At 39.8% G+C, this 25,306-nt stretch overlaps 1 protein-coding gene across 2 annotated transcripts; it reads left to right on the top strand.

Moving 5' to 3' along the window:
* The first annotated feature begins 1,629 nt into the window (after positions 1-1,629).
* Positions 1,630-22,688, top strand: Morf4l1 (mortality factor 4 like 1). 2 transcript variants are annotated; one of them, XM_028865957.1, is made up of 13 exons: positions 1,630-1,915; positions 6,540-6,586; positions 9,547-9,614; positions 12,590-12,706; positions 13,861-13,947; positions 15,816-15,896; positions 17,156-17,181; positions 17,310-17,398; positions 18,127-18,228; positions 19,416-19,504; positions 19,766-19,938; positions 20,487-20,571; positions 21,948-22,688. In XM_028865957.1, exons 1-13 carry the CDS (start codon positions 1,876-1,878, stop codon positions 22,030-22,032), a joined length of 1,089 nt encoding a protein of 362 aa, XP_028721790.1. In that variant the 5' UTR covers positions 1,630-1,875; the 3' UTR covers positions 22,033-22,688. The 2 variants fall into 2 exon arrangements, with proteins under 2 accessions (XP_028721790.1, XP_028721792.1); XM_028865959.1 differs by lacking the exon at positions 12,590-12,706.
* Positions 22,689-25,306: the final 2,618 nt, after the last annotated feature.

The following is a 25,306-nucleotide window of genomic DNA, read 5'->3' as shown; positions in this document are numbered from 1 at the left end:
GGTATGATAAAGTGCATTACATAAGGTCATGCTTAAAAATGCACATGATCATAATCATACAAGATCTGAAAACCAAGATATAGAACATTTCTAGCATCTCAAGATTCCTTAGTGCCTCTTTCCTATATGTCTCCTGCCTCTACCCACCCTGGACATCCAGTTAAACACTGTCCTGATGTCTTGCTTCTTTTGCACAACACACTTCACTTGTATTAAAATCAGAGAGTGGGAATACCGTGTTTGGCAAGAATGTGGGAAAAACAGTTATTTTTTAAGTTGCTGGTTAAAATGTAAGCAGAGAAAGCCTTTCATAAAGTAGTTTAAAATACATCAGAAGCCGAGTGTGGTGGCACATGCCTCTAATCCCAGCACTCAGGAGGCAGAGTCAGGAAGATCTGTGAGTTTGAGGCTAGCTTGGTCTACAGAGCTTGTTCCAGGATAGCCAGAGCTACACAGAGAAACCATGTGTTGAAAAAACAACAACAGAAAATTAGAGGCAGGGTCTCATGAGGCAGAGTCAGGTAGATCTCTGTGAGTGCAAGGCTAGCCCAGTCTACATGGCCAGTTTCAGGCTAGCCAGGACTACACAGAGAAACCCTGTCTCAAAAAACAAAAACAAAAACAAAACAAAAAACAAAACAGAAAATTAGAAACAGAGTCTCAGGAGGCAGAGTCAGGTAGATTCTTATGAGTTCAAGGCCAGCCCTGTCTACATGGTCAGTTCCAGGCCAGCCAGGGCTATCTAGGGAGTCTGTTTACAAAAGAAAAGCCTTGAACCCAAAGGCTTTCCCTAGGGTAGGTAGGTAGCTGCAGACTGTGGAAGGGCTTCAAATATCAGGATTTTTGGATTTACCTCCTCGTTAACAGCTCTAAGCTTTTGTAAGCAATTCATGTAATTCTGTGGGTGCAGTGTTATTTCCCAGCAGAGCACACTAAGAAATTTTTGAACAGAGGAACGATGTGAAGAAAGGTTTTTGGTTTTGTTTTTTTTCAGATTGCGTATACATTCAAAACTACCTCAAAGAAATAAGATGACAAAACGGTACAGAGAGGTCAGGTATGGGACCCTGACTTTGGGATCAGAACAGGTTTGCCTCCTTCTGTGGTACTAAGTGAGTGAGAAGTCAGAAGCTGGAATCTACAAATGGTCATGGCACCGACCCAATAAACGGGCATGGCTTTCTAAACACCGAAGCTTCTGGAGCGGAGCTCCGTCCCGCTGGCCTCTAGCTTCATCTCTGGCCTTCAAAGCTCCCCTAGGCAGAGTGCTGGTGATGCTGCAGAGCGCAGGCTGCAGAGACAGGCCTGTCCTCAGGCCACTTCAACACCCCTCCTCTTCGTGGCCTCATCATTGCATATAATAAGCATCTGTCCCTGAGCCTTGTCCATCCTTTCCCTCGCCAGCCAGTGATTTACTTATTTCTTCCTCCTTTCCACTGAGAGAAAATCAAATCTGGGTTTTCACAAGCCCCTGGGGTCTGGATACTCGGGAGACTGGGCGGGCGGGGGGGGGAGGGGGGAAGGGAGAGGGAGAGGGGCGGGGGAAAGGGGGGGAGGGGAAGGCGTCTCCCTTCCCCTCCCCCCACCAGGCTTCGCGTCAGCCGGGGGGGGGGGCGGCGGCGAAGAACTACCAATCCCGGCGTGCCTCGGGGGCGGCACGGGCGCAGGCTTGCGTGCGCGGCGGGCAGCCGTTGGCTGGGGCGGCGGCTGTTGGGGTCGCGGCGCTGTGAGGTCAGGGCGGCGCTGGCAAATCGCGCCCAGGATGTAGAGCTGGCTGTTCCCGACGGCGCTTCTGACGCGAAGTTGGGTGGGGTAGAGAGTAGGGGCGGTAGTCGGGGGTGGTGGGAGAAGGAGGAGGCGGCGAATCACTTATAAATGGCGCCCAAGCAGGACCCGAAGCCCAAATTCCAGGAGGGTGAGTGTGCAGCTTTTGAGGGGGAAAAAGGGGGCGCCTCACGGCGCGGGGGAGCGAGGCTGACTGCGGGCGGCGGAGGTTTGGGGGCCGGGGTCGGCGCGGCTCGCGGCCCGGGGCCCCGGCAGGCCGTGCTTTGTGAGGGGGGGAAAGGCGCATTGCGGAGCGGGGACCGTGGGCGCGTCCATCGGGCGGCCGCGCTTCTGTGCCTCCGGCACGGGCAGGGGCCGAGGGAGCCCGGCGGCGCGTGTGACAAAGCCCCGGTGCTTGTTTTTGTTTTTCCGAGAGCGGGGAAAGCCTATTGTAGGGAGGCGGCGGGCGGGCGATGGCGACGGCGACGGTTAGGAAGTGATGTGGCGTGGGGGAGGGGAGCAGCGGCAGGCCCACCCGCGCGCCGACGCCCTGCCCCGGGCCTCGCGGGCGACGGCGGGCTGGAGGTTCGAGGCTGCTCGGCCCGGCTGGGGGCGAGCTCGGCGTTCGGCGGCGTCCCAGCGGCGGGAGGACCCGGGAGCGGGGCGCGCCGGGCGCCCCGCGGCGGGAGGACTGCGTTTGTAAGATGGCCGCGCCAAGATGGCTGCGCCATGATGGCTGCCGGCGCCCCGCCGCAGCATCCGTGCGGCTGCGGGGCCAGATGCAGCGCCCCCTGGCACCCAGACCGCTCGCGGACGAAGGGTGGCCTCCTTTCGCCTCCCGAGTGATGATGATGGGTGGGGACGGAAAAACCGTGAGCCGCCCGCCCGCCCCAGCGAGTGCCTAGGCTGGCCGTCGCCCGAAGGCATCCTTTTGCTGCCTTTGGAGCGGAGCGCCAGAATCCTGTTGTACTGCTAGTGCTCTGCAGGGCAGTTGCTCGGGAAAACAATCTTGAGTTCCACGCCCCCCCCCCCCGGGAGTTTCTGTGTAGAGGTCCTTGGACTCGTCATTTTTACATACAGAAGTTGCTTGACTGGTTGCAGTAGTATTCGATTAATGGCGACTTGACAGCTAATGTTTATTAACTGGCTTTGATCGAGAACAGCGGTGCTGTTTAACGGTACTTTCAGTGGAAAGCAGTTACTCAGTTCTCATAGCTTAGTTATCGAGGTGGTTCAATAGTACGCTAAAGGATAAGCATAAAGAGGAACGAACACTTGAAACCGTTTATTGCCATGGCCGTATGTGCTTGTTATGTACATGCCGAGTCCGGACACCTGCCTAACTTGTTTAGGGTTATTTAGACATCAAGGTGGTAGGCATTTAAAAAAAAATAAAAAAAATAAGCCCCAAACTTAGCTATACTTAAGGGTATTCCGGAGTTATTTTGATGCAGACTTTAATGCTTTTATCCCAGTTTGAGAAATTGTGGCCCTTCGTTATTTTGCTAGGTGTTAAGAGAAAGTTTTTTTTTTTGTTTTTGAGGCAAGGCTTGGTATGTAAACCTGGTTACTATATTGATTCTGCTTCATTCTTCAGAGTGCAGCAGCTAAATCTTATTTATGGTACCTTGTAAGTTCTCTTAATATTATAGAATGTGATACTTAAAATAGTTTTGAGGAGCTGGAGAGAGCTTTGTCGCCCAGTGCTTCCCTGAGGTAAACATGGAAAGAGGGTGTTGGTGTAATTGGAGAAGAGTAGGAAGAAAGGCTAGGGTTATGAAAGCTTTGTAAATTCCTGCCCTTACCATTCCTTTTCAGCTGCGGTTTCTAGGTGTAGCTGGGTGTGACACACTTCTAAAATTCCAGCATTACAGAAGCAAAGGCAGGAGGTTAACCAGCCAAGGGCTACATGAGACGACCCTGTCTCAAAACCAAGACAAAACCAAAAAATGCAAGCTAAAATACATGGCTACCTTTTAAAAATTATGTATAAAAGACCATATAGGATGTTCTGTCCCCACCTTGACTCTGATTCCTTGGGCCCACAATGGAGGTAGAGAACTTGTTTCCCACAAGTTGTCTTCAGACCTCTACATATGTACAGTGTCTTGTATGCATGTACCTATTCCCCTCCCCCACAATAAATAATAAAAGCTCAGAGAACATCTGGAAAGGAAAAATATTTAAGTGTCGATGAGATTATTTTGAAATCTTGGGTAGAATTGTGATAGTGAAAGGTGGTGGTGAATATCCATTTTTGTGTGGGGGAGGGTGTGCATTTTATATGTATGAGTGTGTTGCCTACATGTATGTATATGTACTATGTATGGTCCTGGTGCCCTCAGAAGGCATTGGATTCCCAGGAACTGGAGTTGGGATCCTCTGTATGGGTGCTGGGAATGGAACAGTTTCTCAGTCCCCTGGGGGGATGTTGTAAATAATTTCAAGCTAGTAAGGAGACAGTCCAGGGCAAGATGATTGTTGTAGTTTGAGGCTGGAGTGGATCTAAGGGTGGAGAACTGTGCTGTTGTAATTTGTTCTTTCCTTAATTTTTCTGTCCACTTTACTTGTTAGCCTGATTTACACCAGCTAGCTGCAATATATATATATATATATATGTATGTATATGTATGTATATATATATATATATGATTCAAAGGGCCTTACTTAGTGAAGCTGTTTTTAGCGCGCTCTCTCCATATATATATATATATATATACACACACACACACATATATACATATATATACACATATATATACATATATATAAAATTATTATTAGGATTCAAAGAGCCTTAGTGTAGTCGTTTTTTAGCTGAAGCAGCCAATTTTTTGTTTGTTTGTTTTTTGCTTTTTTGAGACAGGGTTTCTCTGTGTATGTAGCTTTGGAGCCTTTCCTGGAACTCTGTAGCCCAGGCTGGCCTCGAATTTACAGAGATCCGCCTGCCTCTGCCTTCCGATTGCTGGGATTAAAGATATGCGCCACCATCGCCTGGCTCAAAGTGGCCAATTTTTAAAATGGTGTATTATTTCAGAGTAGCTTAAAAGGTACTTGGAGTGAAATTAGTAATCACAGATCTGATCTTAGTGCATCTGTTTAATAACAGAATGTTTTACCCATTTATTTGGGTCTTTATTCCTAGACTGTGGTCTTTATTCAAGGCCGGCATAGGTCTAGTAATGTTTTTAACAGTTGTAAGTAGTACAAGATTTTATGGAGAACCTTGGTGTTAAGGTTACTGGATCTTATTCTAGAAGTCTAACGATAGAGGTTTGTGCTGAAGCTCAGAAGTAATAATAGCTTCAAAAAGCACTCTAGAGGCTAAGGATGTATGTAGCTGAGTTGGAAGAAAGCTCCCATGGATGGCATGCACAAAGCCTTTGGCTCATTAGTATGGTAGTAAGCCTGAAATCCCAGGAGGTGGACAGGATCAGCATGTTTCCTTTCTACTTTTACATGTTCATTCTGTGTTCCATGAGTATTGAACTATGTATATATTACTACACTTTCTCACACTTGTTTCTGCTGTCTGGATCCTCCTTTTTCTGTAAACCCTCCCAAGTAACTGGCTGGCTGTCTTTGCCACTTAATGGGAAGAAAAGTACAATATAAGTGTAGAAAAATGATACAAATATTGCTTACCTATGTGTCCTTTATTAATATGAAATGATAGCACAACAGGTCCAGCAAATAGATGTTTTAAAGGCCACATTTGAGGGGGGGGGGTGTCTCACCATGTAGCATTGGCTGATCTATATATATTGGCTTTGAACTCAAGAGTGCTGGGATTAAAGGTGTGTGCCACCATGCCAGGCCCATAATATATATATATTTTTAATGTAGTAGGTTTTTTTTTCAGCATAGGATTAGTAGATACAATTTTGGAACAACATAGCTGACCGTGTTGGGTACATCAGTCTCCTTGCAGTGTGTTAAAAGCAAGTGGACTGAAAATGTATGGATAAACTTTCACTATCATCATGTGGAGTCAGAGTCCAGAAATCACCCACCCAATTTGTTTGATAAGTACAGATGTATTAAGTTTTAACTCTAGCCAGATTTTATTTGGATTTGCAAGTGCCAGTAGTAGAGTTGGGTGTAAGTTCCCAGGGTTAGGATTGTTCTGTCTGTTGTTCATTGAAATAGCCTAGCTTCAGGAATAAACAGACATAGGTAGGATAACTTAAAAAATTCATGTATTTGATCAGAACTTATTTTTTATTTCTAAAGGTTTATTTTTATGTGCATTGGTGTTTTGCCTGCATGTATTTCTGTGTGAAGATGCCAGATCCCCTGGAACTGGAGTTATAGACAGCCATGAACTGCCATGTGGGTCCTTTGGAAGAGCACAGTACTCATATCTGCTAAGACATGTCTCCAGCCCCTCGATCAGAAAATTTAGTGTGTAGTACTCAGTAAAAGGAGGCAGAGATCAGTCAAGTGACTAAACTTAAGACACTTGGAGAAGAACATTTTAAAAATTGTTTCCAGATTAGAGCAGGTGAACTAGCCAAACATTATCTCATAGGTAACTATAGTAGATTTAATTAGGTGATTAGATTATTTAAATAAATGGAAATTCAAGTTAGCCTTTGTTAACCTTGGATACTAAGGATATGGTAAAGTTTGTTCTGAAGTGTTCATGTATAGTCTTACCCATTATTATTCCTAGTTTTGCTGAGACTATTATAATCAAGTGCAGTGGCTCTTGTAGTCACATCTTAATGACAAAGGACTCAGGATTAACCTGGCCCTTTCCCCCTCTTTTACAGGCGAGCGAGTGCTGTGCTTTCATGGGCCTCTTCTCTATGAAGCAAAGGTATGGAACCTACTTTCTTTTGAGAAGGTGGCCAAAAATGTTGGCTAGATTTGACTTTTTCAAATTATAATATTTTCTTACTGGATATGTAAAGATTCCATTTGTTTCATAAATCCTCCCATCTCATTTTGAGTTTGTTACTGTTTGCTTTGTGGTGGATGGAGAAAGTTCAGATATTGCTACTCTTCTGCCTTTCTAAACTCACTCAGTAAAAGCCTGTTGGTGGAAATAACATTGAAGTGATAGATGAAGGTCTGTTGGTTGTAACAAATAGCATTTTATAGTTAATAACTCGGTGGAAAGCAATGCCACAGCCACACTTACTGTGTGTGTGTTTGCAAGCACTTGTACATGTAGGTGTGTAAAACCTCATGAGTGTTGAGGTCAGATGTCAACCTCAAGTGCCAATCTCTTCCTGTCTTTGAGACATCTTTTCTATTTGACCTTTAGATTTCCTGGGATTTTCTCCTCCACCTTCCACCTCATTGTAGGAGCACCAGGATCATATGGGTTCTGGGATCATATGAGCTATCCTGCTTGCATGGCAAGCACCATTATCCACTGAACCATTTCCTCAGCTTTAACAATTGATACTTCTCTCCTCGCACTTGAGTGTGTGTGTGTGTGTGTGTGTTTGTGTTTCTATTTGTGTTTGTCTGGTGGTTTTGAGACTTGAGTTTTATTAGCTCAGGCTGGCTTTGAACTAACAGCAAGCCTCCTGCCTCACCCTTTTATGCTGCAGTCACACAAATGTGAACTACCATGCTCTGGTTGTCATTACACATTTAACTTCTGTTTGTTAATTTGATTGGTAAAGTTTGAATCCTGAGTGGACAAGCCCCCCCCCTCTCATCATGTGCTCCTGTTATATAAAAAGTGACTTTAAGCCGGGCGGTGGTGGCACACGCCTTTAATCCCAGCACTCAGGAGGCAGAGCCAGGCGGATCTCTGTGAGTTCGAGGCCAGCCTGGGCTACCAAAGTGAGTCCCAGGAAAGGCGCAAAGCTACATAGAGAAACCCTGTCTCGAAAACAAAAAAAAAAAAAAAAAAAAGTGACTTTAAATTTAGATGCCTGGTGGTGGAGCCATTAATCCTAGCACTCAGTAGGAAGAGGCAGGTGGATCTGAGTTCGAGGCCAGCCTGGTCTACAGAGTGAGTTCCAGGACAGCTAGGGTTACACACAGAAACTCTTGTCTCAAAAAACCAAAAGAAAGAAAAAAATAGCCAGAGATAAAAGTAAAATACACTGCAGTTACATCCCCACGCCCTGGACAGTGTATTTTAATAAAGTCCAAAGTTATTTTTGCCATTTTATTTCTGATGACTTTTGGTGGAATTGAGGTTGAGGTGTCATTCTGTTGCTGAACCCAGGGATTTTAACACTCTAGCCATGTTCTCTGTCACTGAGTTACACCCAGTCCAGCACAGAAAATGAAAACTTGCCCCATCCTTTTTGACACTGCTGGGCCTCAAAACTGGGGCCTTTTGTTTGCTGGAGAAGTGCTCTACCAGTAAGCTACATCCCTAGCCCTTTACTTTGAGACAGGATCTTGCTATAGAGCTCAGATTGTCCTTAACTTCAGTACATAGCTAGTCTAGACTCCAAATCTTATTCTGACTGCTTGTTGAGGACTGGGATTACAGGCTTTTTTTTTTTTTTTTTTTTTTTTTTAATATTACTTTTGAGACAGATGCTTACTTTGTAGACCTAGCTGGCCTGGAACTCACTATTTAGACCAGGGTGGTCTTAAACTCAGAGATGGGACTGCCTCTAACCTCAGTGCTAGAATTAAAGGTGTGCCTGGGCAGGCATTTAAGAATTGAACACAAAGGCTGCTGGCTAGTTACATGGTAGAATATTTGCCTACCATGATTGAGGCTTTGAGCTCAATCTCAGTGCTACTCTCCCCAACCCCTCCCCAAAAAACCTACACATGTAAACTGAATGACACAGGCCTATGAACCAGGCTTCTTGGGAAGTTGAGACAGAAAGATTACTTGGAATACAGAATTCAAGCATGGCCTTAGTGAGATCACCCTGTCTCAACAAAGTAGTAAACAAGGCAGGGAATGCTTAGTGGTAAAGTACTTTCCACAAGTGAGGCCCTGCTTCAGTCCCCAGTACAGAAAACCAATAAAAGTGCAGTGACACAGACACATGCATACCATAGGCATAATGCCTAAAAGTGACTTCGGGGGAATATCCAGCTTTATATTTGTATGGAAATACTTTGAAGACAGCGCCAGACAGTGCTGACTAAAAATGTTCACTGCTCATGCTTTGAATGTGTAGGTGTTTGTTTCTGTGAGTCCCTTTGATCTTGTATGTTTTTCAATATTTGTTGTATGAACTTTTGGCAAACATATCTGAACTGACTGTTTTTTCTCTATCATCAAAATATTCTGGTGAAAAAAATTTTAAGTAGTGATAGGAATAAAACATTGTTTGTTTGGTCTACAGTGAACACCCTTAAATCTAAAGTCATATAAACATGACTGTCACAGTGACTTTCCTCCAGTAATTTGTTTTGTTCGGCTCCTTTTAAGAATGCCTTTAAAGCATACTGTAGTTCATAAACTGATGAGATTGTATTTTTGAAAGAAATGTAGTTCTTAGCTAGAGTTTGAAAAACCATAAGAATAGCTTTCCTTTTCTGACCTCCGGTAGCAGATCTAAACTGTTGATGTATAGTGACCTCTTTTTATGCTGTTTGCCAGCTTTGTGTTCATTTCTAAATTGTGGTTTTGTAACTTTATAGAAAAGTATTCTCAGCACTAAGATTATAAAATCAAACTGACCAACGACTCACAGTCCTTGAAAGTGCTCTAATTAAAAGTTTTACAGTACTAAATAATTCAACCAAGATTTAATTCTTTATTTAGAAAGAACATACCTGTCATTAGGATGCAAATTTGATAAGATCATGTGTAATACCAAAGACTTTCTTTTTTTATTTCAGTGTGTAAAGGTTGCCATAAAGGACAAACAAGTGAAATACTTTATCCATTACAGTGGTTGGAATAAAAAGTGAGTATTAGATCTTTAAAAGCATTTTGTTCACTGTTGTATATCAGAGCAAGGGTGAGCCATTGTTAGTATGATGCAGATACATTAGGGAGAACTCAGCCATTTTATATGTACTTGGTTTTTTGGGAATATTTCTTGTATTATTTTGTAGTGCCCAGTGGTTATACTTGATCAGCTATCCTGGTTGAATTATGAGTCAACGTACTTTTTTATGGCATATGTTTTAGGATAGCCTGAATATTTTTGGCCTGAGCATAAACCAAATGACTTATCTTCTTATTTAAGCAGTTAAACTCAACTAATTGTAGAAAAGGAGAACAGAGGAAAATGTTTTAGAATTGACAGTTTATAAATCTATTTTATGAAGTTTTGAAACAATGTTAACAGAAAGTTTCATGTGGTTCAGTATAGAAAATTCTCTTTACAGAATTTAATTTTCTATTGGTTATTGGATCTTTCTCAGTAGTGTTCTCTTTGAGACCCAAACATAACAGAACCTAATAAATTATTTAAGCTTTTGGTGTCTGTAATTGAGTGTTTTTTTTTTTTTTAACTAGGAGATTTTTTTTTTTTTTGAGGCGGTTTCTCTGTGTAGCCTTGGCTGTCTTGGAACTTGCTTTGTAGACCAGGCTAGCCTGGAACTCATAGAGATTCACCTCTCTTTGGGATTAAAGGCCTTTGCCATCACATCCAGCTTAGTAGGAGAAGTTTTAAATCCTTTTTATTATTGATCTTTTGTACTTCAGGGATGCATTGCAAAGAATTAGCCATTTCAGGAATTACTTTCTGATATCTTGTAATGCTTAATGCTTTGTCTCACTTTACCCAGAGTCTAGTACTTCTTTACATGGGAACAGTGCCAACTGTTGTGATGGGTACTCTTGATATAGAGGAAAAGTTTTCTTTTTCTTCTGTTAAGTTTACTGGCCCCATAATTTGGGTCTCACTTTATATAGTTCTTTATCCGAAAGCCCAACTAGTTAATTCAGTTTATTTGTTACAAATAGGTAAATGCTTTTAGGTGAGAAATACCAAACTTTTAACTTATTTCATTAATACAATTGTAGAAAGGCCACAATTCAAAATACATAAAAGTAAATTTCTAATATTTCTAATAATGATCAGTAGGTACTGTCAGTACTTCAGAATTACCCCAGTCTTGTATTAAGAAAATGGGAGCTAGGTGTGCTGGCACATTTCTTTAATGTCAGCACTCAGGCAGAGGCAGGCTGATCTCTTCAGGCCAGCCAGAACTACATCGTGAGAACCTGTATCAAAAATAAATACATAAATTTTGATTTTTTTTAAAGTTGATTGAAATATTCAGGAAACAGACTTTTATGTTACAGTTTCTAGAGTATATTTTAAAAAAAGAACTGAAAACTGAATTTCATCTTTAGTTTACGAGGCTGATATTTTGCTAATATCCAGATAAAATGTGCAATAGATGCTTTCCTACAGGAAGTAGAATATTTTCTTTATGCATATTAGGGATGAGAAAGTTAAAAGTCCATATAAACTATGAAAGGAAAACACAAAACAGATTCATGGAGTGGGCCTACTTACCCTTCCCTTGTACATTTTAATTTAAAACATACTTTTATGCTTCAGTTTTGTGTGCTAGGTAGCTATTTATGTAGATATGAAATGGTTTTTATGAAAACCAAAACCTCTAGTTTTCTGGTTTTACTTTTTTTCAAAAAGTAGTTTTTCCTTTGTTGGATTGTAGTTCATGACAGAAATAAGTGGCAGTTTTTTAAAACTCTTGTTCCCTTGGGAAAATAGGGAGTGGCGGTGGTGGTAGCAGACATCACAGGTTTTTATGACTGTCTGCAGTGTAGTGAGGAGAATATCATAGGTGTCTTTATAGTTGATTTGTTAAACGTGCCATTGTAGCCTTTAGGAAGTATTTAGAAGTGATTTTTCTTTTTTGAAACTGGGTCTTCCTTTGTAGCTTTGCCTATCCTGGAACTTGCAGTAATCAGAATGCTGAGATTACAGGCTTGTTTGTACCACCACATCCAGCTCTAGAGAAACTTAAAACCATTTGAGAGGAGTGTTTTTTAAATGCCTGTCAAGTATATTATGTGTGTATTCGATTTTGCCTATAGATTTGACTTTTAGGATTAGTCACAACTGCTTTGGAAAATAATGAAAGTTACATGCTTGATCTATACTTAAAATTCGAGTGGCCCTCAGTTACTAGTCTAGTAGAGAGATTTCCTTAGAACAAAGATGGTTGTCCATTTTGGTTTTCCTCAGTTTCAGTGAGGATTTTCAGCTCTTTTGCTAATAAGCTCTCAGAGTGCCTTGGTAATTGGTTGATCAGAGTGCTTGTTTAGATGTGGTTTGCATCTGAGGGGGGAGAGAATTTCTAAGGTTTTAAAGCAGTTAAAAGTTCGCACCTTTTAATTTTAGGAGAATAGGGATATAGACTTTTAAAGGGGCTTCACAGATAGGGATGTAGTTTCAGTGGTAGAGCTCTTTCTTGCCCAGCGTGCATAGAGCCCTGGCTCAATCTCTAGTTACCTGTCCCCTCCCCCCCCAAAAGAAATAAAAGTCCTATTCTAGGATACTTATCTATTTACTTAGAGACATGGTCTTAATATGTAGCCCTGGCTGGTCTGGAACTTAGTATGTAGACCAGGCTAGCCTGGAACTCAGATCTATCTGCTTCTACCTCCAGAGTGCTGGGATTAAAGGTGTGTACCACTACGTCCTGCTGTAGGACACCTTCTAAATACATTGGTACAGTAAAATTCCAATTTCACACTGGATTTTTCTTTAGACATTACTCTAGATACACTCTCAAAATCACAGTAGATACTAAGATAGTTCTAAATTTTCAAAAAATCTTCCTGGAATTTGTTCATACAGACATTAACTATTCCATTTGTAAATGAGTCTTGATAAAGCTTAAGCTCAATTCTGCACATAGTTACTGAGACTACTTTGTACTGTGCTGTCTGTATCAGAAGTGCTGTGAGGCCCAGGCGCTCTGAAAAATCTTTGAAGACACGTGAGGATATTGTAGCCCTTTTTCCTGTTCCTGAAGGAGCTCCCTCAGTACACCACCCCCTCCTGACCTCTAGGTAAATGCATGTTTTAAAGTTTTCTTTAGGAAATCATGTTGAGGAATGTTTTTTATTTACTACTTTTCCTTTTGGCTACACTCTATAAGAGGTCAGAGGTGGGAAATCAGTAAGTAAAAGATTGCCTCAAGAATACACCTGATTGTGTCACTAATGGAGCTCCATCAGCAGGAGAAAAGACTAATTTTGTTCAAAAATTAGTTTGCTTTAAAAGTTCAACATTCCACAAGAAAATTTTGTTTTTCCATACACATCAGCAAAAAGCTTGTTTTATGAGAAATCAGATACCTGAGTTTTTAGAAAGCCTCTAATCCCCCTTGGAAATTGGAATGCTTACTTGGATTAGATGAAAGTGAACAATGGGTTATCTGGGAGAAAAAAAAAAAACACTGAAAGCCTTTAATGTACAAATTTAGTCTAGTCATCATCCAGTTGGTGAGTATTGTAGACCTGAGTTCCTGATGTACTTTTAGCATGTGTGAGCTGTGTAACTTAAGAGAGTACTGTAATTCTGAAAAGCTTAGATGACTTAGAGACTCTTAAATGACTTACTCTTAGACCATTTAAAAATGATTTGAATAATCTACATACATGGTTTATATTTGGAATGCTGCTTCTTATTAAAACACAGTTTGCTTAGATTTTTCTTTCAGTTGAGAATGGATTTGCCTTGCCAGCTTACCAAATTATATCAGAAAAAGCTGGGCATGGTTTTTGTGTGCCTGTAATTATAGAATTTGGGATACTGAGGCAGGAGGGTTACCATGAATTCAAGGCCAACTTGGAATTCATTAAAAAATGTCTCAAAAAAACTAGGGTTGACAAGATGGTTTAGTGGGTAAAAGTACTTTCTTCCAAGGGTGAAGAACCAAGTTTGATCTCCAGGACCTACCCAGTGAAAGAATCGACTCCTAAAAGTTGTTTTCTGACCTCCACATACGTTCTATAACATGCACTTGTGTACACACACACACACACACACACACACACACACACACACACACACAAATAGATGTTAAAAGAACAAAATTAAAACACGTTATATATCAAGGGAATTTCAGAGTTTTGCCATTTAAATCTTTAAAAATTAATTGGAAGAGAGCCTAAACTATATTAGAAATGTATTTCAGTGCTGTTTTAACTTGTCTTTTCAGTTGGGATGAATGGGTTCCAGAAAGCCGAGTACTCAAATACGTGGACACCAATTTGCAGAAACAGCGAGAGCTTCAAAAGGCCAATCAGTAAGTTTGTTTTGAGAAATGCATTTTGAAATTTTTGGACATGGAATAAACTAAATAGGATCATGTTGGCGACTCTACTTTTTTTCTTTTGGTATTTTGGTTTTTGAGACAGGGTTTCTCTGTGTAGCTTTGTGCTTTTCCTGGAACTCGCTTTGGAGACCAGGCTGGCCTCGAACTCACAGAGATTCGCCTGTCTCTGCTGGGTAAAAGAAATATCCTGTCATTTCTGAGTCTGTCTTTAGAACTTGGTAGAAAAACAGTGTAGGAAATTGTAGGTGCAAACTCATTAATACTTTGTTTAACCTCTTGTGCTGTGGAAGGCACAGTTAACTGATGGGGAAAGAAAAAGAGAGTCCCATTAGTATTCATCTATGAAAATATGTTGAGGGGAAAAGCACCCAGAAAAATTACCTATAGGGTAGTTACTACATTTTAATTTTACAGCTAAAGTATTTAAAAAATTAAAATTATAACATGGAGTCAAATCAAAAGAAAACATTGGGACTGTGTGTGCCATGACAAGATTGTGGAGGTTGTAGTTGGTTCTTCCATCTGTCATGTGGGGCCCAGGTATTGAAAACTCAGGTCAGTGGGCTTGATAACACCTACCTCTTACCTCTTGGGCTAGCCTTCTAGCTCCGTGCTTAGTGTCTTGAATCTTTTGATATCTGTAGATCTTTAAATGTTATTTTCAGGTTTTATTTATATGTATGAGTATTTTGCCTTTTACATATATATATATATATATATATATATATATATATACACACACATACATATACACATGTGTATAATGTATGGGTACCACATATGTGCCTGATCTGTGAGAAGGCCAGAAGAGGAGTCAGATCCCCAGAGTTATGAGATGGTTGTTGGCCACCATGTGGGTGCTGAGAATGAAACCCAGGTCTTCTGCAAGAGCAAGAAGTACTCTAAACCTCTAAGCCATCTCTCCAGGCCTGATGTTTGTAAATCTTCTGTCTCTCAGTGCTTAAATATATAGGCTTGGAGACTTCAATATTTTTGTTGTTTGCTTTGGTTTGGTTTTCTAGATAGAACTAGCACTGTAGATCAAGCTGTCCTCCAGCTCACAAACAGACATTTAACTGCCTCTGCCTCCCAAGTACTGGGATTAAAGGTGTGTGCCACCACCATCCAGCTAGAGACCTCAGTTTTCAAAACCAAAAAACCATTTTTTTCTTAGATAGAATTCTAGGGAGAAAATTTTCAGGCCTTTTGTATTTTATGTATGTGGATGTTTCATCTGCATGTATGCATGTCAGAAGAGGGCATCAGATCCCATGGGGCTGCAGTTATATGGTTGTGAGCAGCCATGTGGGTCCTAGGAATTTTGAATTCAGGACTTCAGCAAGAGCAGCCAGGGTGCATTGGTGTTTTGCCTACATGTATATCTGTATGAGAGTACTCAGTCCCCTGGAATTGGAGTTATAGATGGTTGTGAGCTGTGATGTGGGTGCTGAGAATTGAACCCAGGTCATCTGGAAAATCAGCCAGTTCTCTTTAATCTCTGAGCCATCTCTCCAGCCTCAATTTCAGACTTTGTGTGTTACTTATTTTAAGCTCTTTTTGTAATAGTTTTGTAATCTGTACAACATGGATATTTTGGAAGTCTACCGATACTAACAGATAAGCTTTTAAAATTTTTCTGAGTCAGGGTCTCACTTTACAAGCAAGCCCTTGCTGGCCTTGACCTCACAGGGACCCACCTACTTCTCCAAAGTGCTGGGATTAGTGCCATTACTATGCCTGGCTGGGAACTTCAATTTAAATATAAATTCTCTATGGAATCAAGCAGGCACAATATGCTGTTTCTCATATAAGTATGACTTCTGACATTGTTTTTGAAGGGAACAATATGCAGAGGGCAAGATGAGAGGAGCTGCTCCAGGAAAGAAGACATCTGGTCTGCAACAGAAAAATGTTGAAGTGTAAGATGTTCTTTGTTTAAATATTGCATACTGCTTTATAAGTATTATTCGAGAATTTACTGTTGATCATGAGACACATTTTGTTTCTTTTCTTTTTGTTTTGTTTTTGTTTTTTTGAGACAGGGTTTCTCTGTGTAGCTTTGCGCCTTTCCTGGATCTTGCTCTGTAGACCAGGCTGGCCTCGATCCGCCTGCCTCTGCCTCCCGAGTGCTGGGATTAAAGGCGTGTGTGACCACCGCCCGGCAGCATTTCATTTCTAATGGGAGCCTTTAAAAGTATCAATGAAATTTTCGTTTCTCAGATATCAGCTTATTAAAGTAATTTAAAATGCACATTAGCTACTTGATTTTCCTTCGATTCTTGCACTAAAATATATGCGACATTAAATTAGTGTGCCATTCAGTGGCAATAGTTGCTTTTATAGCCCTCATGTTTGAAGTTACATGTGTATACACATACAGGTTTTCTCTTAGAAAGGTAGTATTGAATTGTCAGGTAGTCACAAGTTTTGAGATAATTATTTTGGCAAAGATTACTTTCAGTAGTGCTAAAAATTCATAAAATGAGAATGAGGGGAAAAAAGTATAACTTGTAAACTCTGGATTGTAAGGCTTCTTGGCAACCAGCCCATAGTATGAAAGTTATGTACTCATATCTCTAAAAGGTAATGTGTATAAAGTTGAGTATAAGAACTGGTTTCTTTTGGTTCCTGTGAATCATTGGCATGCATGTGCAAGTAAAGTTCTTAGTTTAATGGGACTTGGAAGTACTGTCTTTCCTATTAAAAACTTCAACCTTATGAAGTAAAGGAAAAATTTAAGGTTGGCCTTTTTTTTTTTTTTTTTTTTTTAAGACAAGCTTCACACTCAAAAGATATCTGCCTGCCTCTGCTTCCCCAATGTTGAGGTTAAAGGTATGCGGCACCACACCCAGCCTTTGTTTTTAAAATATTTTTTATAATTTTTAAAGTGATGTGTATGTGTGAGTGTGTGTTTCAAAGTGCAGTTTCCCACAGAGACCAGGTGGATCTCTGATTTTGAGGCTAGCCTGGTGTACATAGTGAGTTCCAAGACAGTCAGAGCTATATAGTATAGACCTTGTCTCAATAATTTTTTTAGTCTAAAATCAAGATAAATATTTTGGGAAGCAAACTTAAAATACAGGCATTGAAAATTTTGCTGGGCCATCTTTCTCTGAATTTATTTTTCATAAGAGTTTACAGTTTTTCTAGGAGTAATTTTTGCTTTCTTTTCTTCTAGGAAAACAAAAAAGAACAAGCAGAAAAGTAAGTATGAACTTTCTTGAAATTGATCTATTCATCTGTAATGGGGAAAATGAAAACATAAGACACTATCTACCATGAAGAATTTTAGTTAACTAATACCACCCCTACCTCCCACACACATTTTATAGCACCTGGAAATGGAGATGGTGGCAGTACCAGTGAGACACCTCAGCCTCCTAGGAAGAAAAGAGCCCGGGTAGATCCTACAGTTGAAAATGTGAGTTCCCCTGCCCTTGGCAGGCTAGTCTAAAAAACCTGATGATCTTTCTTCTTTTCTTCCCCACTCCCTTCCCTCCCACTGTTCGAGACAGGATCTTGTTGAGTGGCTTTGGCTAGCCTTGGGATTTTAGAGCCTCATGCCTCAGATTTTGAAGTATTTGTGTAATAACACATGCTACCAAAGTGCATAGGCAGGTCCTGGTCTAGAAGTAAATCAGAAAAAAGAAGTATATTTAAACATAGCCAAGTTAGCTGTGCATGGTGGTACATGCCTTTAATCCCAGCCCTCAGGAGGCAGAGACAGGCAGATCTTTGTGTTAGAGGCCATTTTATTTTTACATTTGAGTCCAGCCTGGTCTATGTAATGAGTTCCAGGATAGCCAGAGCTGCATTGTAAGACCATGTCTCAGGGAGGAGGCAGGAGAAGAAAGCCATGTTGGGGTAATCATTTGTGTATCAACAGTAAATGTGAAGATGCTGTTAAGTTGTATCAATTCAGAATATTCCATTTTTCAGAAGAGATAAATGCAGGTAGGGCCACTATGACTTAAGACTGTATTCCTTTCTGCTGGCTATATGATTTTATGTCTTTGTTTTTTTCGGTGACAATTCCTTCTTTATGAGTGACTACTTCAAGGAATTAGTGTATTTTCAGTGTCTCTCTTAACCTTCAAGAAAGAAGTTACTATTAAGCAAGAAAAGTTTGCAATACCTTTTTCTATCTAGGAAGAAACATTCATGAACAGAGTTGAAGTTAAAGTAAAGATTCCTGAGGAGCTGAAACCATGGCTTGTGGATGACTGGGACTTGATTACCAGACAAAAGCAGGTAACTTGAAAATGACAAAAGTTGTAGTTATGTGGTATTTGGTGAAAATAAAAAAGGCTTGAAGTTTTATGACTGAAATATTTTAATATAATTTTAATTTTATGGATTTTTTTTGTCTGGATATGGGTATTCTAGATATGTATGTCTACATGGTATAGCATGTATACAGTCCCTGTGGGGCCAGAGAGGGCATTGGATCTCCTGGAACTGGAATTGGAGATGGTTAGCCACCATGTGGGGTGCTGGGAATTGAACCTAGATGCTCTTAATTGCTGAACCATCATCTCTCCAGTTCTTTAAAATTTTATTAGTTTATTATGTTTAAGAAAGTTGGAAGTTGCTTCAAAAAAAAAAAAAAAAAAACTAATGGAGAAACATGCATTTTAACAATACAGCATTTATACATGTCCTGATAGGAATATAGTAGTAGTAGAAAGCATATAGCATTACCTGCAATTGATCCTGAATGTAAATAAGGTCCTGGGTTTAGTTACTTATTAGCAGGATATTGTATAATTTTCCCTCTGAGGAGATGTAGACAAATTAACCATTTAAGATAGAACAGATGCCAACAGCATGCCAGCTTGGCAAACAATGAGGTTTTGGGGTTTATGGAGCACGAATGATGGGTTGCTTACAGAAATGTAAACAATTAAATGAACCATGACTCAGAAAAGCTGCATGTGAAAGTTGTGTCCCTGGTGATCTATCTTAGCTGCTGGGAAGGACCCTGTGGATCTTTAAGTGTCAGCTTTCTGAGTCTTGTTTGTTTACTTGCTTAGTCTTAAGGCGCTTCTTTTTTCCTCACTGAAAGTTCAAAATCTTAAGAAACTGCTTTCATGATGTAGGAATATAGGAATCCAGAAAAACTTCAGTGTCACAGAGTGGGGTTACCTAAATTCAGATTTAGGAACTCCAGACTATTTAAATTGACAAATGACAGGTATAGTGATCATGATGGGGATTTGAATAACAGTGATTGCTAAGGGTTCATGTATTTGGGGTTCATAGACATAGTTCGAATTTGCTTGGAGTTACTTGGTTAGATTATGCAAGTTTTATCTCCCTGAATAGTAGTTGTGTTCTTGAGCACCTTTCTCTTTCTGTGCTTCACCTACTTTTGTGCTTCACCTTGTAGGGACGAACATAATTTTTCTTTATAAACATTATTTTAATTTTTTCCCCAGCTTTTTTATCTTCCTGCCAAGAAGAATGTGGATTCCATTTTGGAGGATTATGCAAATTACAAGAAATCGCGAGGAAATACAGATAATAAGTAAGAATACTTACTTGAGTGTACCCAAATTACTTAAGTACTATTTTAGGTATAATTGAAGCTATGTTGTAGGTACTTAACACAGCCATTAAAGGTTTTGCTATTTTGAAAGCATAAATACCTTCTTATTTTGACAGGGCTGTAGTTTTCCAAATCCTTTATTACATAAATTTGAAATTGATTTTACTTATAAAATAAGCCTTAGCTATAGTTCCTTAACCTTTACGTATTTTGAAAGTAATATTTTTGTTCTTTTATCAGGGAGTATGCTGTTAATGAGGTTGTAGCAGGGATAAAGGAATACTTCAATGTAATGCTGGGCACTCAGCTACTCTACAAATTTGAGAGACCACAGTATGCTGAAATTCTTGCAGATCACCCTGATGCACCCATGTCCCAGGTGTATGGAGCACCACATTTACTGAGATTATTTGGTAATAAGACTTTAAGAAACATGATTTTATCTTTTCTCCCTTTTTTTGAGTCTTTAATAATTGATTTTTTTTTATCTTTACTAAATGACTGAGAGGTAAAATAACTATTCAAAACATGACTGAATTTTTCTTTAAAATTTTATTTAAAAGATTTTAATGACAGAATCTCTTTGAAAAAGAATTTTGAAAAATCATTAACAAGACTGGGGCCCAATCCATAAAATCCAACTATGAGGGCCCCCTCCCAACCCCACATAAAAAAGCTGGATATAGTGGTGGGATACTGTGATCTAGTGCTGGGAATATAGATGTGGCATCTTGAGTTCTCACTGGCTTCCCTGACTTAGTTGTGAACCCCGGTCCAATGGATGGCACTTGAGGAAAGACACATTCAAAGTTGTCTTTAGCTTACACATGCACCTATGAATATACATAAAGTCATTTATTTTTATGGAATCTGACAGTTCATTTACTTCTTACATAGTTAACATGTATGGTTATAGTGCTGCCTATGGATATAACTTTAACTGAATTCTTTTGTTAAATAGTGCGAATTGGAGCAATGTTGGCCTATACACCTCTAGATGAGAAAAGCCTTGCTTTATTACTGAACTATCTACATGATTTCCTCAAGTAAGTTTAATTGGAATCATAAGCAATTGGGATGATTACTTAAAATTAATGTGTGAAAGGAGAGATTAACATGATAATTACTAAAATAAGTAGTATATTTGTACAGGTGTCAGTAAGGCACTAGAACAGTATAAATAGCATGTATGGGAATCTCACAGATGACGGGAGAATAATCATGTAGGTGATGTGGGAAATGATGGAGTGATTAAATCTCCAAGCTATTAAGACAGTGAAAATACTGTAGGTTAATTTTGTAGATTTACAGTCACATGTATTAGAAAGTAGAAAGATAAATGGGTAAGGGAGTAAATAAGAAAAGAACTTAGAAATAGTAAAATTGTCTAAATTGGAGGATTATGCAAATTAGAAGAAATCCCAAGGAAATACAAATAATAAGTAAGAATACTTATTTGAGTATACCTGTCAAAATTGATGTAGAAGGATTTTTTAAGTTTGAGGTCAGACTGAGCTATGCTGAGACCTGTCTCAAAAATAATGCCCATGGTGGTGGCACATGCCTTTAATCCCAGCACTCGGGAGGCAGAGGCAGGTGGATCTCTGAGTTCGAGGCCAGCCTGGGCTACAGAGTGAGTTCCAGGAAAGACCCAAAGCTACACAGAGAAACCTTGTCTCGAAAAACCAAAAAATGAAAAATAAAATAATGCCCAATGATACAATACAGATACAAGTTAGGAGTAAACTTTTTTTTTTTTTTTTTTTTTTTTTGGTCAAATTAGTTGATTGAAGAAATGGGGAGAGGCAGCTCCAGCTTATGATGTTGGATGACATTTTTATAATAGGGGAGAATTTAAAATCAAGCAACAAGGATAGTATTTAACACTGAATTGGAGAAGAAATTAGATGTAGTGGCAGGTGGGGTGTTCTGATTCTTATTTGGAGAGAAACATTTCAATTTGAAAAAGACTGGAATTTTCAGAATATGGATCATAGTTACTGTGGATTACTTCTTGGACTTGGTTTTGTGGGTAAAGGATTAGAATTTTTTATTTTTAGTCCTTTTGCTAACAGTGGTAAATATTTTCTCTGGACTCCAATTTCTTTGATAATACTATTTTGCATTTCGCATCCCTTTATTTCACGTTTGGTCTTGAAATGTGTAGACTTCCCTGTATGGTATTAAACAGTATTTAAAAAGCTAAAGAAAATGAGTATTGTTTTAGGGTAGTACTGCTATATAATAGGATAGCTGTTTGCAAATTCCCTCAGGTTGTTGCTCATTTAGAAGAGAGTAACTTGGCACTAATGTATCTTTGTTACCTTACTGGTTTGGATTGTATTATTTTTCAAGGAGGCAGTGGTCTATATTGAATATAACTTTTAACATTACAGTGAGTTAACTTTTTTTTTTTTTTAAGGTACCTGGCGAAGAATTCTGCAACTTTGTTCAGCGCCAGTGATTATGAAGTGGCTCCTCCTGAGTACCATCGGAAAGCCGTGTGAGGGGTGTACTCTCTCTCTTACTCGTGCTTGGATCTCTGTAAACAGTTTGGTTCTTAGTCCTTCTCTTGTACAAATGATGTACTTTGAAGACCGTTAGTGTATAACAGAATTGATGTTTGTTTTCTGTTTGATTTTAAACAGAGAAAAATAAAAGGAGTGCCTGCTCCTTTTTTCTTTCTTTTTTCATTTCAAAGTTTCTACCAGTGTATTCAGTGATGGACAACAGAGAGACATGCTGTAGAGTGTTTTATTGCCTAGTTGACAAAGCTGCTTTTGAATGCTGGTGGTTCTGTTCCTTTGACACTACGCACTTTTATAATATGTGTTAATGCTCTATGACAAAATGCTCTGATTCCTAGTGCCAAAGGTTCACTTCAGTGTATATAACTGAACACTCATCCATCTGTGCTCTTTTTTTTTTTTTTAATGGTGCTTAAAGAGCCCATCCTTTGCAAGTCATCCATGTTGTTCCTTAGGCATTTTATCTTTGCTTAATTGTTAAAGAATGGTGGCTTGTTTCATGGTTTTTGTATTTGTGTCTAATGCACGTTTTAACATGATAGACGCAATGCATCGTGTAGCTACAGTTTTATGGAAAAGTCAATCTTGTAGGAATTGTTTTTCAGATCTTCAATAAATTTTTCTTTAAATTTCAAGAGATTGTGTGGCTGTGTTATCAAAACCCTGGCACATTGTGATTAGATACTGATTGCTCGGGAGACCTTTATGGAATGAAAAGCTTACTTGGATGTGAAGCAAACTATTCGTTGTAGAAATTGGTCATCTTGAGTGAGTCTTAGCTTAGGGCATGATAGTAGTGCCCTCCTTTAGTTAGATTCTTGGAAATTTTAGCAGTGGGGGCATTTTTAGCTTTGTGAAAATTGATTTCTGTAAGTGATTGTTTATATTTAAGGAGGTTCTTGTTTTTTTTTAATGAGAAATGAGCTAAAAGTCAGCATAAAATCTGCAGTTTGGCATTAGGATACTTGCAAAGGACAATACTGTTACCTTTAATAGAGGTGCCAGAGTGAGTTGGACATAGGTACAAAATACTAGGAAGGGTTCAGATGGCAAGATCTAGAGGAGTACAGGGATAAGAGTGAGTAAGTAGGGAAGTAGTGTGGATTCATGATCCTTTGAACTGTATTTGATTATAGATGTTTGAAGATTTGCTTGTGGTGGGAGATGATAGTTCATTGTTGATTACCTATTGAGGTTTTGGGTTCAATCCCTAGCAGAAAGTGGAGAATAAATCAACCTCTTTATTTGGTCCCTGCAAGATGGTAAGGGTGGTGGGTTTTTTTGTTTCTGTTTTTTGGTGTTGTCCATGTCCCGTCCCATCCCCACCCCTGTATTTCAATGCCTGTAGAGTATTGTTTTTCTATTACAGTAGAATTTGTGTGAGGCAGGGAGAGTTTGCCACATTGCACATGTGGATGCCAGAGGACAGCACAAAAGTGTTCACTCCTTCTACCTTGCACATGGGTTCTGGGAGTTGAGCACAGGTTAGGCCCTTTCCTGATGATCCCTGGTGTACTGTTTTGTTTTTGTTTTTGTTTTTTTTTAAACTTAATTAAGATGGTTTTTATGAATCATTTAATTTATGCAACCGTATATCTAAGTTTGACTGAACTTTTCTCTAAGAGCAACTATACTCAAGCCTCTTTTGTTTTATTTTACTGTGTTAAAAGTAATAGCCAGGTATGTTAATCAGCACCTGTAACCCCAATGCTTGGAGGTCAAAGGAGGAGCTCACGTTCTGGGCCATCCTGGTCTAACATAGCACAGTAAAGTAAGACCTTTTGTTTGTTTGTTTTTTGAGACAGGGTTTTTCTATGTAACACTGGATGTCCTGGAACTCGCTCTGTAGACAGTGCTGGCCTCAAATTCATATTTGCCTGCCTCTTCCTGAGTGCTGGAATTAAAGGTGTGTGCCCCCCACTGCCTGGCCCATTGCTCTCTTAATCCTTGTTTACAAAGCATGTTTAATGGTAAGATAGAGCTGGGAAGGTGGCAGAGAGCGTAAGGGTGCTAGCCATGAAAGCCCAGTGACCCAGATTGGATCCCTAGAGCATAAGAAATCTAATCCCAACATCTATAGAGAGAAGGTTGAGAGAGACAGGAGAATGAGGACGGCTTGGAAGCTTATAGGTCATCTAGCTGCAGAAACACAAGGCCTTGCCTTAGCAAAGTAGAAGCAAGAATTAACTCTTAGACTCAAAACACAAGGGGAGAAAAAAACCTCAAGAAGCTGGTAAGCTGCAAAATAGCAATATTTAGGTACAGTTTTGGTATTTGAGATTTATTGATCTGGTATCTGCTGCTGCGTAGACTGCAGTAGGCAGGTCACTCGAGTCCAGCCTATAGAGGAAACCCTGTCCACAATGAAAAAGCTTGCTATACATGAGTTATGGCTTGACAGAAATGGCCCCCCTAAACTCATTTGTTTAAACATGTGGTCTCTATCTGGTAGCACTGCTTAGGTAAGGGGCTTGTCTGGAAGAAGTAGGCCCTTTTGAGTGAACTATCCCTGGTTCCCTCATGCCGTACACACTGCTTCCTTACTTGCCAATATGTAAACAGACTGTACCACAAGTACCTGCTACTTCCCCTGCCTTGGTAAACTGTATGCTTTGATATTTGAGCTGGAATAAACCAGGGATTTGCCACAACAATGAAGAAACAGGTTTATGGAGAAATCAAGTTGTAGCTTTTAGTGATGCTCCTGAGAGCAAGAAAAAAAATTTAAGAAAGTGGGTTATTTAACCTGTTTGTGGCATCCATGAACACGATAGTACCTTGCTCACAAATAACGTACTTTGTCCTATTAAGATTGGTAATTATTTTAGGTTTTAAAATTTTTTTCTCAGAATCAGCATACTTGATTCCTGTTAGCTCTCTTCATTTAATTTTTGATGTTTGTGACCATAACTGCAGTTTTATACATGTCTTCTGGTGTTTTGTTTGTTAATATAACCGTAACAGTTTTTAAAAATCTGTGGGTATTTGGCCTGCATAAATGTTTGTGCACTATGTGCCTCTGTGCCTCGTTTCCATAGGTGCTAGGAGAGGTCCTTGGAGCTCCTGGGACTGGAGTTAGACAGCTGTGATGTGGATGGTGCATACTGAACCTGGGTCCTCTGGAAGAGTAGTTAGTACTTTTAACTGCTGAGCCTTCTCTCCAGCCCCAACCGTGAGAATTTTTGCCTTGTAGATTCAAGATTACAGAGGTTAACTTGTCAGTGTGCGTTCAGCTAAGTGGCAAAGCTGAGTT

The sequence above is a fragment of the Peromyscus leucopus genome, chromosome 7 (assembly GCF_004664715.2).
Source record: "Peromyscus leucopus breed LL Stock chromosome 7, UCI_PerLeu_2.1, whole genome shotgun sequence".
Taxonomy (NCBI): Eukaryota; Metazoa; Chordata; class Mammalia; order Rodentia; family Cricetidae; genus Peromyscus; species Peromyscus leucopus.
Note: the sequence above shows the minus strand (reverse complement) of the source record. Positions and strands in the feature narration are given on the sequence as shown.

Coding starts and splice junctions, on each gene's coding strand:
- Morf4l1 (XM_028865957.1), top strand. CDS start 1,876: ATGGCGCCCAAGCAGGACCCGAAGCCCAAATTCCAGGAGG. Junction 13,948..15,815: donor GAGCTTCAAAAGGCCAATCA/GTAAGTTTGTTT, acceptor TTGTTTTTGAAG/GGAACAATATGCAGAGGGCA. Junction 19,939..20,486: donor ACATTTACTGAGATTATTTG/GTAATAAGACTT, acceptor TTTGTTAAATAG/TGCGAATTGGAGCAATGTTG.